General features: G+C 32.4%; 1 protein-coding gene across 2 annotated transcripts in view; it reads right to left on the minus strand.

The window, feature by feature from the left end:
- Window positions 1-3,215: 3,215 nt before the first annotated feature.
- Window positions 3,216-14,504, minus strand: part of LOC143232189 (nephrin-like) — a 73,168-nt gene continuing 61,879 nt past the window's right edge. For both annotated transcript variants that reach the window (XM_076467320.1, XM_076467319.1), the window contains one exon: window positions 3,216-4,062. In XM_076467320.1, the coding sequence (XP_076323435.1) occupies window positions 3,880-4,062 (183 nt within the window). In that variant the 3' untranslated portion in view covers window positions 3,216-3,879. The remainder of the gene's footprint in view (window positions 4,063-14,504) is intronic.

Below are 14,504 nucleotides of genomic sequence, written 5' to 3' on the forward strand. Positions count from 1 at the left end.
GTAGACAAGGTAGTAAAACATAAAACGCAGGTACAAGTTTTAGAATCATCGGATATATAATTAATTCACATGAACTATATATGGACGATTACATTTAACGATGTTTGAGTGTTTTGATAACTTGTTCCTTACCAACATATATATTTTGCACAATAATTCATTGCTGATTAGCACAGATGTAGAACTGATATCTCTGGCACATCAAACTGCCTATTATATTCACCAGTGTTTCCTCCTGAGAAAAATCAGGAAGACAATCTTGTATATTAGGTTTCTTTTCCAACGTAGAAACTCATTTCACTCTGTTGTTGTTGGCTTTTTTCTCTGTTAATTTTTGTTAGCTCGTTAGAATTATATTTTATTCGATACAAAGCTTTTATATGCATGCACACGGGTAATGAGGTTTGTCAAACTGCCTTTATCATCAGAAAATATTCATATTTTCCAATAAAACTGTCTTAAATGCCACGGGTATATTGTTGAATACATATAATCATCATGTTCAGGAAAAACACAACAGTCTCATGGCTACTGGAAATAATAGTATAACAGAATACAGAGAGAATAGATATGATAATTGTTAACAGTATGTGGAAAGTTGCAATGATAACTGTATAACTCACGAAATGACTCAAAAACGGTGACATATGATCTAATTGCTAGGTCTGAATGCAATGAAACTAACGAGAATAACAAATGAAGATAAAGTTCAATTGGATAAAAACACAGGAAGAAAGATATTATAATACGACGATGAAATGTTTTTTGCAATAGAAGGTTGTTTGAGAAAAACTTTTACTATAGTTTTTGTTTGTTTATTGTTTATTCCAAAGCTTCTCAATAGGTTGTCTTGTTATGCCTATGACGGGTATCGAAATACGATTCGTCTACTTTATAATATCTTTGAATTAACACTGAGCTAATCTGAGATACAGTGGGAGTAACGAAAATATTTATAAATCAGAAATATTAAACAAGGGTTAAATGTGTGAATACTTCATATGTTTACAGTTGTTCTGAAAATAAACTAAAAATAAAGAAGTTTAAAAATGTTTTAATCAGTCTTGTTATCTCGTCCAAAGCTAACATTTTAAACTTAGATGTGGTTTGTTTGTTTGTTTGTCTATTTTTATTTCCATTAGAAATACCATGTTCTGTTCATGATTAACACGCACTAATAACGTAAATTGCTGGTCTCGGTTCAGCAGCTACTAATGTCATGATGAAAGTTCCACGATACTTATATTATTGAAGAATCATCAATAAGATTATACACCAGTTTATACGGTTTAAGTATATGTGAGGTACTTTCTATGAAAACATGTTGTGGTTTACATTACTTTAAGTCTAAAATCACCTGAAATATTTCAAGACCAGAGAAACAAATCAGAATCAAAATAACACTGTTGATGATTTATTACATTCATGATTACAATGAAATCAATTATAATTATATTCGGGGAAGTACCGAATGATACAATTCTTTCATTTTCCGGTGTGTGTCTAACTATGATTTTGTTTTAATTCTCAAGACCGCTGGTATGGGTATTAAAACTTTTATTAAAATAAGGTACAAAACAACCTTTCGACCTACTTAGGTCATCTTCAGGTTAACAAAGATTTGATTTGTTTTTCAGACTTGCAAGATTTTAAACAACCGTTTCATACAACCTAGTTAATAATCTGTTTCGCCAGATTGGGCTTTGATTTTTTTTTGATTATTTAATATTTTATAAGTAAAAATTTAATTTTATATATCATAAGTCAGAAACACAAATGTATATGATATAAAGTGTTTGATTTATTTTCAATTTCGCGCAAAACTACACGAGAGCTATCTGCGCTAGCCGTCCATAATTTAACGGTGTAAGACTAGAGGGAAGGCAGCTAGTCATCACCATCTACCACCAACTCTTACGCTACTCTTTTACCAACGAATAATGGGATTGACCGTTACTTTATAACACCTATACGGCTGAAATAGCGAGCATGTTTCGCGTGATGGCGATTCCAACCCGCGCCCTACGGATTACGAGTCGAGTGCTTTAAACACCTGACCATATCGGGGCTAAAGTGTAAAGACTACAAATATGGTAATACAAGTATAGTAATTTTATTGCCCACTCTCTCTCCAAAATTAGATCATATATATTTTTTAAATTATTCCACAACTGTACCATTCATATATATATATACAAGTTATATATATGAAAAGAAAATAATACAAAAATATATACAATATATACAAGAAAATAATGCTAATTTTCTTAGTAACAACAACTACGTAGATAGAATTTTCCTTTAAAGCTACTTCAAGCAGGTATGATATTAATAGTAAAAAACCCAACAAGAAACAGGTTTATCACAAAAATGTAAAAGAACAAACTTGGCTCTTTACGACTAAAGGTCCACTTGATCTTACTTCCTCTCACACAGTGAGGACTTTGGGGGTGTGGGGGTGTAATGAGAATGTTGGTCAAATCCGCTGTTCGATTAGAGTTGCTGAAGTTGGCGGCGAGTGCTGTTGACTCACAGCTTTTCCTTTAGTTTATCAATTTAAAATTATGGACACCTTGTTTAGTTAAAACTGTTGTGTATCTTAGCGTTAATAACATAAACAGAGAACCTTTTTTCATATAACTGTGCTAAATTATATTAAACATGTTTGACGAAGCGAACCTGTCAATGTAAAACTGAATTAACAATACTGTTAATTTAAAAAAATTATTCGTCACAATATTATTCTGTTCGTGAGAGTTTAAGTATTAGTAAAAAGTACCTTAGAAAATTTATTACTGATTTTGTAAATTTAGATTACACACAGAAGACTAATGTTCATCTTAACGTTTCTGTAGTCACACTTAGAAGCTAAACACTTGGTTGAAAAATAAAGAAAACTTATAAAACCAGGATGTATTTATAAGCCCATATATTTTTCAGTAGTTAAAATTTACAATAAAAAGACATAAAAACAAATTATTTTAGCTTAGAGTTGCTGGAATAGTGCTATTATCGTGAACCAAATCTGACCTCACCAGTGTCAACAAAACAAAATCTTAGAAAGTTGCATCGATGAATAAATAACCTGTAAAATTAACAGTTTGGCAGCATATATTTCTCTTAAATAAAGACACAGTAGTGTAAATATAATATTGTCTCTTAATTAAATATGACTGATTTTTTTGATAAAACAAAAATAAAAACCTCCACAAATATGCAAACAGAGAATCAATTTATTAAGGTATATAGCACGAAAATTATTTTGTACACCAGAATTGGATTGCTGAATAGCTTGATGCAAGAAAGATTTTACAACAATGGGTCTATTTAAAATGTCAATTAAAAATTAAGTATGAAAACGTTTATCTTAGAGGAAAATAAATACACCACTTTCCTCTATAGTGTGATATTAATGGTATCGTATCGCACTTATTAACTTGTATTATACAGCATTAATTGATACGACGATTGGAGATTACACAAAGCTTTGTGGGTAGATTTTCTTTGCTCTAATTAGTAGGATATTCCCAATGTTCGTAAATCAGTTCGTGCAATCGCAGCACATTTATTGTTCATTACTGTTTATGTAAACTAATGCTTTCATTTTCCAGTGAATTATATCAAAATGATAACTCCTATTTCCAACTTTCATTCAGTGATGATAGATAATAGCACTAGTTACTAACTTGAATGACAGCTTACGTAAATCGTAACTGCATGGCACTTTTTAAAGTTTGCATCTCTTTGAAGCAAAACATGAAAACACATAAAATTATTCGTAAATTTCTCGATTGATTTTCAGCACAATAACTTCGACGCCGTCTCAAATTAAAATGAGTCCAGAACGAAAGGCACCAGTACTATCCCACAACAGGACACTCAGACATGGGTGTTCTGTATCCCTGATTCGAGTGCTTTACCATTTAATCCTATCACTTTTACATTATTATCATTCCTCCTAAGCCTTTGTTCATACGTTGCTGCCTCTGTTGTCCCACTTGATTCAGATAAGCTAGGACTTGCTGGGGGGGCTTGTAGTAGAAGTGGTATTGACGCTGGAACCTTAGAAAACAATAAACAACTTAGTTATCCGGAGTTCTGGCAATAAAATAAATTGAAATTGTCTTTAAGAACACAATATACATATATTTATATACATGGATATGAAAGAACTGAATTAGAGAAACTACTTTATTAAAAAACCTTACGACATTTATATATACTTTATCAACATACGCCTACATAAAAACTGCTTGTATAGCTTATTCATTTACTATTATTTAATTGTTTGATTTTGCAACATTTTTATCATATACTTGTCTTCCAGTAACAATAGATGGCATCAGTTCAAATTACACACATATATAGATATTTCGTGTTTAAATTCTTCACCTACTATTATTGGACTGTCTGACTTTGCAGCATTTCGTTCATTTATATGCCATGATATAATAAATACATCGCAACAAATGAGAACTATTCAGTAACGGTGGTTGATATCAGCTCAAACTATATATGTATCACTTAGCTGTGCCGTAAACGTTTCGACAACAAACCCACGTTTTGTAAGATACAGATCATTATCGTAAACAATTATTACTTTTTTACATTTCACTCAAGTGAAGTAATAAAGACAAATGATTTAGTAAAAACAAAAGTAAGTTTGTAATTCATCACTTTTATTACTCTTTTGTTAATGTAATGCAATTTTGTATCATACAATACTTTACTAAACGTAATTGTTGGTTATTTAAAACAGATAGCCTATAATGATAATTAATTTTAATTCTTTTCTATTCCACATCTCAATTTTAATTAAGCCTTTGTATTTTGCAAATTCAAAATAAATATAATATGAAATACCATTATATTTAAACTCTTGGTTTGTGCCTGTTTATTTTTTCTTCTAGAAATGTGTGTCCAATGAAGAACTTCAAACATAAAGTAAGGAACTTTCAAGTACTACGTTTCTTAAAAAAAAAAAATCACTTATAATTCCTTCAGTATGTATACGTACTTTTAAACAAAGTTTTCAAAAACGAATTTGTTTATTAGTTATATAATATAACATTAGTTATATAATATTTGGCAATGTAATTAAAACAACATAAAAAGAAACCGCCAGAAAAATAGTTTGTTTGTTTTTTAAAAATCTAAGAACATCTGTTTCATAGAAAAACAAAATAACTTCTTAAAATATTGTATATCAACACCAAAGGACGAAAAATAATACTTATAAAAACGAGTAATTAATTAATTTGATAATTAATCCTATACAAATGAACTCTACACAGGCTGAGTAGCTACTAATTAAGGTACTCAATACTAGGCTCAAATGTAAATGAAATTACAAATTTGTAATCTGAGTAATAAAAAATTAAAACTACAGCATAACGTGTAGAAATAAAAAACAGCCTGAAAATGTATTGTAATTTTTTATCTTACTTTTGACATTTTTTGTTTGTTGCTAAGCGCATAACTACACAGTGCTTTATCCACAATATTAATCTCCGAGTTTTAGCACTATAAGCCATTAAGCCACCAAAGAAACATTTTCGAAAATATGTGAGCATAAAACTATGTTCTATCACCGAAGTTCAAAGTCTGTACGATTTTATAAAATATCCATTTTTTTATAGTATTGAGAAGTAAGGTAAAATTTAAATTTGACAGCACATTATACACATTGATGGTGTATAATACTTTATGGTTGATTGACACATGTATGTATATTAATTGTTTTGTTTGTTTGTTTGTTTTTTATAATTTCGCACAAAGCCACACAGGGGCTATCTGCGCTAGCTGTCCCTAATTTAACAGTGTAAGGCTAGAGGGAAGGCTGATAGTCATTACCACCCACCGCCAACTTTTGGGCTACTCTTTTATCAACGAATAGTGGGATTGATCGTTACATTATAAAGTCCCCACAGCTGAAAGTGCGAGCATGTTTGGTGTGCCGGGGATTCGAACCCATGACCAACAGATTACGAGTCAAGCGCCTTAACCACCTGGCCATGCCAGGCCTATATTCATTAGTAAAAGTGGAAGTAGCTTAGTTTTCTACGCTTTTACAAAGTGTAATATTTCTAATGAATTATTGAAACATACATATATTTCTCAGATATTATTCATTTTCACGTACATTTTACATTGTGACAGTTATAACTTGGCTGCAACGTTAGCTATTTATTTATTAATTTTACTTAATTTCAAGCCTAAATAGTGTTAACGAGTTTAATTATCATTCAGCGTTTTCTATACATTATAATGCCTTAAACATATTTTACGTTCATAATCCTGGCACTTCTCAATAATTCAGCGATACGTTTTCGAGTTTCTAATGCACAAATTGAGTTTTAATACACGTGAGAAGCACAGCACAGATAATCTATTGTGTAGCATTGCATTTAATAAAGAATGTTATTCTGTTAAGAACTTCTTTTTCAATTGATGCATAAAACATACGTAGAAAGATTTTTTATTTGCACACTAGTTATGTTTAAGACCGGCTGAAGCACAGGTGTTCTCTCTCCTGTTATGGAGTTTCGATATACACATGTGTCAATGTGTAATCAGAACAGTTTTCGCCATCTCTAATTCCGAATCGCTGATCATAGTGAGGAAACCGATGAACAGTAAACTGTTTTAATTTTTCACTGTTATTACTAATTATGGTATATTGTACTTGAAACTATTCTTATTTCTAATGTAAGAAAGCCAATGAACAAAACAATAATATAATAGTGTTATGTATACAACAAATTATCCACGTGAGTCGTTGGGAATCGTATTATCTTGACACGATCTCTCATCTTCCATTATTGTCCTGAATGTTCTTCTAGTATTATTGCCCTATTCAATTTCATTTCAGATTGCGAGTCAAGCTTCGTAACCACCAGGTCATGCCGACCCCGAGATGGAGCGAAAGTCATTGGCTCGAATCCCCGTCACATCAAGCGTTCTCGCACTTTCAGCTGTGGAGGCGTTAAAATATGGTCATTTCCACTATTCGTTCGTAACAGAGTAGCTCAAGAAATGGCGGTGGGTGGTGATGAGTAACTGCTTTTCCTCTAGTGTAAAACTGCTAAATTAGGGATGGCTAACAAAGATAGCCGTAGTGTAACTTTGCGCGAAAGTAAAAACAAACCAAACCAAACTGTTACCTCAAATTACATGACTTTAATAGACAACACTATTTGATGACCTTCTCAGGCTGCTCAAGGACATGCGGTTTACGAGACAAGGGGTCTACTTTTTTAGTGAATAAATTACATTGAATATGGTTTGTTTTAAGACGAGCTTTAAGTCTTTTAATACACAAAACCTGTCTTTATTCTTGTGATGAGATTCAGAGAGTCTGTCATGGTCCCTGCTTTTACTGGTTGCATAGACAAGTGCTGTCAATGAACTGTTTTAGACCATCTGACCATTGAAATATTAGATGTCCATCATTTTTCAAAATGGCTCGTTGCCATTTCTTTACAGAGAAAGCTACTTGCTACTATGATCAATGTCAGATTCTGCTCGTATATCCATTTCATGACATCAACTGTTTTGTTTCTTTATCTTAATTACTATTGAATAATGCATTTCAAAATATATAGAAACATCACAATAATACACATGATCATAATTTAAAAGATTGTGAATAAACGATCTGAAATAAAATTCTAAAGATTAAGAATCTCTGTTACAGTATCAGTTAAAACAATATATAATTAATTGCTACATTTTCATGAAATGTTATTTTTCCTGCAATAACGTTGTTTCAAATGATACAATGTACAAAAAGTATAGCTTGTAGAAGTGCATGGGGCAACTGTTTCAAGAGTAAAAGTGAAAGAAAGAATAAAAAGCCACATAGCAAAAGTTAACAGTACACATAAAAATTAACTGAATAGGTTAGAAAGTTATTAAAATTACTTCAACCCAAAGGTAAATTAAAAGTTCGTTTGTTTCTTCATTGTAGCATAAAGATACACAATGAACTTATGCACTCTAATTTTAGCATTGGGAGTCCATAAAATTACTACAGGGCGATAAGATCAGTATTAAGTTATGTTATGCATATTTATATATGAGGTAAATGTCATTTTTTCGTAAAACTCTTCCACATTTTAAGTCTGATTTGAATGACACTTCGCGCATCATAAGGGAAGATAGTTTCTTTTGAGTTTACTTATTGGTATCTTTTATTGCAATTTATAGCTTTCAAAGCAAGATTTATTTTAGAACTGGTACGTTGTTTTGATCACTGGAGCGATCATATTCTAGTTCACAAGATTTAAAGATAAAGAATATTTTACTATTTAAATCAATATACACAAATATACACAAATCTTACTTACCGCTAAAGCTGTAAGTTGTAATAAAATATTATAAGGGAAAGTTCATAATAAAGTGTTTTTTTTTTTAAACTGGGTCTCATAAGAAAGGTTTATTTAATGCATGTGTCTACTTTTTTAAGAAGTAAGTCAATAACAACCTAATATCGCACCAAAATGAAATATATTATAAAATAGAATTTCGCTAATACAAGAAAATTGATTTGAATGTAGCGCAAAGCCACACAATGGCTATCAGCACTAGCCGTCACTAATTTAGAGTGTAAGACTAAAGGGAACGCAGCTAGTCATCACCACTCACCGCCAACTCTTGGGCTACTCTTTTACCAACGAATAGTGGGATTGACCGATTCATTATAACGCCCCCACGGATGAAATGAAGAGCATGTTTGGTTTGACGAGAATTCTAATCTGCGACTGTCATATTACGAGTCTGGTGCCTTAACTATCTGGACATGCCGGGCCAAGTAGAAGAAAAAATAATAGCACTTTATTTTATAACATTTTTATCTTAATCGCATTCCTAAAGGAAAAATTTACATTAATTATGTGCATTTATTATTATTAAATAAATCACTCGTTTTAAATAAAACCTCTAAAATTGTGTTAAAGTGAGTTTAATGTAAAATTTCAAACTTAGTCTCCTAGCAGAGAATCTTGCTATATTACAAAAGAAAAGTGACTTTTTCAGCTGGGAAATCTAAACGTAAAATGTAAATTGAATTGTTCTGTGCCCAAGGGATTCGCAAATCCTCGGTACGGAGTTTGTTGCATACATATTTGGAGTAATTCTGTGTTTGTAATTTGGCCAGATGGTTAAGACATTCGACTCGTACTTTGAGGGTCAAGGGTTCGAATCCCCTTTATACCAAATAGGCTCGCTTTTTCAACCGTGGGGGAGTTATATTGTAACAGTACGATTCGGAAGTAAAAGAGTAGCCCAAGAGTTGGTGGTGAGTGATGATGACTAGCTGCGTTCCCTTTAGTCTTACGCTGCAAAATAATGGACGCCTAGCGCAGATAGCCCGCGTGTAGCTATTTGCGAAATAAAAAAGAAACAAACAAACCATTGTACTGTACACAAGTATTTGTTTTACTTCAGCATGAGTAAAAAGTGATGAAAAACATCGAAAAATCACGATGCCAAAAATTGTTCAATAGGAAAGTGACTTTTCACGGAGAAAACATCAAACTTTGATAAGTAAAATGAAGAGTCAGGATTCAAGTTACAGAAATAAAGAGCAAGAAAAACATAGGCTTTCTCATCGAGTTATGAGGCAAGATCCAGTTAGGAGAAGTCAAGAACAACCCCAAAATACAGAACTAGATCCACTTATTCGCCAAGATCAATTTAGAAAAAGCCATAAGCAATTTTGCGACAGAGAAATACACTTTTCACTGATCAAAATCCTAAACAAACAGCCATCAAATAGAAAGCACATTAGAAAAAACAACAACAACAAGGCTTTGTTTGATGTGAAAGAGAAATAATTATAATGTAAGGACTTCAGAAGATAAAGAATACATATGTATACAGCATATAGGCACTACTGAGTTTTCAATTTAATATTTAATATAGGGTATTCATTCAAATATTTTATTAGATAAATGGCGAACTTAAGGCTGTCGTTAAAAGAAATACAGAAAAATCTGGGTTATTCTGTCACAAAAATTGAACAACTAATTTAGTGATGCTCAATTGGAACGTTATTTTGTAATAGTTCTCGTTTCTGTATAATAGGCACAACAGGGAAGAGGACAATGAAACTACAGTATTCTTAAGTTTGGTCAGTATTTCAAATATTTCTGGCTGGTGGATTTCTTGTCCACAAGCTAAATTTAGTTTACCAGTGTTACAGGTGATGCAGCATTGACTATTAAATGGTTGCCCTTCAAGGGTATTGTGAATATTGTTTAGTGTCAGATTCACTAGCAAATGTCCAATGTCAACGAGATTGTGGTGAAATAAGTGCAAAAACATATTTCAGTGCTAAATCTTGCTGACGAATTAATGTCTTTATTTTTCAAGATTATGTAAAAAAACCTTTATTATTCTGTGAAGGGTGACTGATGACTACATGATTTCTTGTCGTGTATGTGTTTATTTGAAATATACTCGTAGGGAATTTCCAAGCTTTCCTAAAGGCTTTCAGGTATACACGGTTACGATTGGTTAGTTTTTTTAAGCATAAAGCTACACAACAGTTATTTTTTGTCTGATTACAGGTATTGAAACCAGAATCCTGGAGTTGTAATTCTGTAGAATTGTGGCTGAACAGTTAACGATCCCACGGCTAGAGAAGTGCCTTTTTATGTCGTTATCGTTGGAACTGTGATAATTTTACTGGTTAATAATATTCTATTTACAACAGATTAACAACATTTATTGAGACTGTAAACGGTAATAGGTATCAATGTACAAAATAAATGTAACTCTAAGACCACCCACTCGTTAGACAAAGAGCCTCCAATTCATCAGTAAAATGCTATCTAATAATATATTGAAAACATTATATTATGATGATATCTCTACTTGAGTGTTACATGACAGCACGTGCCCAAAATGGTATCAATAGGTATATATCAGTAAGTGTGATGTCATATTGAACAAGCGTTTACTTTGGCATTTAAAATTTGTAACTGGAATAACGCCTAGTATTATTATCAAAAAGGACTAATTACTTTACAACTATATAAGTAACCCCTAAGTGTACGTTTTTACTCTAATCAAACTTGTTTTTTCCCATAGAGTGGAATACAGCAGGACTTTGTTCCATATCGCTCAAATCATCGCTACAGTAGACAGTAAATCGATGAAGCGAATGTCACGAAACTACGATAAAACAACAAAACGTTATTTTGAATGGTGATTTTTGCTTCTTATCTTACTAACAATAACGACCACTGAGGTATTTCACCATAAAATTTGTGCCCAATATAAACGTCACTAAACCGGAACTTGTATCGTATTGCTACAATAAAGTTGTTATCACTCAAAATTAGCACTGAGTCAAGCGTGTTGTTCTGTTTATTGTACGACATACGAAAAAAAAATCACCATTACAGTTTTTTTATGCAGATACTGACTATGTTAATACAAAAATGTTTTTTATATATTTAATACAACTAAAAACTTTGTATTTTAGCACTCTAATTACAAACATTACTATTTCAGACAAATAAAGCGTAGCTCAATACGTAAGTCGTAATGTATGTATTCAATTTTCTAATAAATCTTTGTTCAGAAACTTAAAATTTAATTCATTTTAAAAGGATACATAAATGTCACGATGATACGTGATATAGGAAACAAAAGAAAATATTATAAGGCAACAAATTCGGAAGACGTTTTAATTATACTCGATTAATTTGCATATGTTGCTAGCTGATGTACCTGTGTAACACGTGGAAAAAATATGAAAGCCCACGGGTAGTGACACTGGGTGGGTAGGTGGGGGATGGCATGTGCAGACAAAGACCCCACATGAGTACCTTTCAAATAACAAATGGTGTTCCCTGGTGTAATATAAGGTGGTTCGTGCTAAGTTTTGTCATAAGAGATATGACAGAAACGAGAAATTGAATACATAAACTGACAGTGGTCGCTAGGAGGTATCATGGAGTTAAATAAAAATGCCTGGTTCCCTATGTTGTTTCTCTGTTTGCCCTAAGAATACCTTAAAAGTTTTGTATGGATCAATAAACTAGCACAACAAACACACAGGTGTTTCATTAGTGATATTTAAGGTCAGGTCTGAATGCTAAAGCCAATGTCACTTACAGAAGCACAAAAAGTAATGCCATATTTAGTTGAGCTTGATCACAACTATAAAGCATGAAAAACGAAAACCCACACAGATGGTTGTCGTCAGGATGAGTTATGTGAGTCAGATCTGAATGCCAACCGGTATATGAAATTCCATTGACAGTCCTAAGAGAGTATGCGAAGACTGGTTGAGATAGACAAAAGGTGCAGGTCTAAAAAGCAAGTGCACAGACGTTATTTCTGCTTTATACAGATTTTGAGCAGTTAATATTAAATAATTTTAAAGCTTCAGCATGTTGTTTAAATCCTTTTTGAGACATCGCTTCAAACTCTATCTCACAACTTGACATATTTACAGTACTCCTGCACTATAGTTTCCACTGCACAAGGCTCTGCTCTCCTCATATCACTTCACTTTTTCCTGAATGTTGCTATATTTCATCTAATGTACAAGAACAACGTTTCTCTGCGACCATTTAAATAGTATAGCAGTAATGCTCATTTCATTCTTTCATTTTCAGCTTCCTAAGGTGAGCAGAGGTTAAACTTAAGTTGTGTGTATTTGACTTTATTACTCTCACAGACGAAAATACTTCTTTATTATGTTGCTTTATGTTGTTTGAGGTATGTGAATTTCTTTTTTAATACTTACCTTTTTTTTTTTCTTTTGGAATCTCATATGTTACTAGATGCTATAATCTGCTCACTATGCTTATGGTACGACTTATTGTCAGTATCTTTCTGGATGTTCCGGGGGTCCCAGATCGATCCATAATCCTTTGTTTTATAATGTTGGTAAGTATAAGGTATGATTAAAAAGTTAGCACACAAGATCACATACAACACTTTCATGGTTTCCAAACGAGTCCCAAATCTTAAGCGCTTTCGAACACCGTTCTTCTTCAGAACAAAAATAGTGAACTACTTGAATTCACTCAAGGTTTCAGTCGCGTTTGAAAACAATTAAACACAAGGGATACTACTCTCTTCGAAAGTCTTCTATATGAACATATTCTTATGGTTTGGTTTGATTTTAATTTCGCGCAAAGCTACATAAGGTCTATCTACGCTAGCGTCCCTAATTTAGTAATGTAAGACTAGATGGAAGACAGCTAGTCAAAACCACCCACCGCCAACTTTTGGGCTACTCTTTTAGCAACGAATAGCGGGATTGACCGTCAAATCATAACGCCATCACGGCTGAAAGAACGAGCATGTTTGGTGTGACGGAGAAACAAACCCGCGAGTGCCTTAACCATTTGGTTATGCCGGGACATATTCTTATGAGCTGGTTAAATCATATTTTGCCTCGTAAAGGCTTATTACAGACCCTTCCTAAAAGCGATCAATTTTCGGTTGCACCACAATATCTACAATTTTAACATGTAGTTATGATGGATTACATTCTACCGCGACTTTCCATAGGTTATGGTTTCCACGTGATTTGATGGCTTGTACAATCCTTTTAATGTAACGTACTCAGCTTTCTGTATATATATATATACATATACAAAGCTTACTAAAATAAGTAAAATATGTGTATTTTTTTTACAATAACAACTATTTAAATCCATTTTTTTATATTTCTACATCTCATTTTCACTATATTAATAAAATTATACCGAAATCAGAATTAACTCAAATGGTAATTTGAAAGAAGTATAGTACCTCTGTTAGTTTTAAAATTAGGAATAAAAATGAACAAGCTCAAAATACTTAATAGCATTGATAGTTTGTAAGCATTTTTTATCTAAGAAACCTCCTTAAAATATGTCACAGAATCAGAAAATATGTGAAAACAATGAAACCTTAGAGTCGTCAACGAGCAGTATATTTTTAACTGATATTTAAAGTTATATTAAACAATTGGAAGTGTGAAAACAAAACGAGTTCTGTATTCCGACGTGTTCTCAGGTGACAGTCTGATCGATACTAATGGTTTAACTGTCCAAAGTTTGCTGTTCATGTTAAAATGTACATCAGTGAGATGCTTTAAAGCTACTTTTATTTCTTTTCAACAAATATTTATTATTATTATGTAAACACATGCTGAAGTACATAGCCGGTAGCAATATATGTGGTGATTACTTCTTCCCTACTTGTTTCATATAGAAATTCAATTGCTCTCTCCTTTTATATAACCTTTATTTGGTTACAAAGAATGTAGAGCTCTTCCCGTAAATGAACCCTCAGAGAAATCTGGATTTAAGTCGCACATATTGTCGATTCCTCAAAGAAAACAACAACAGACTAGCAACCTACTTCAGTACAAAAGTACCACACAGCGTTTTCAGCAATATCAGGCTTCAATTCATCCTGATATGTATTATAAAACAGAAAGTGATATATCTTAATATCGAGATAAGCAACGGTTGCTTATAAAAGATTAATGT

Source organism: Tachypleus tridentatus, chromosome 11 (assembly GCF_004210375.1).
Source record: "Tachypleus tridentatus isolate NWPU-2018 chromosome 11, ASM421037v1, whole genome shotgun sequence".
NCBI classification, from domain to species: Eukaryota; Metazoa; Arthropoda; class Merostomata; order Xiphosura; family Limulidae; genus Tachypleus; species Tachypleus tridentatus.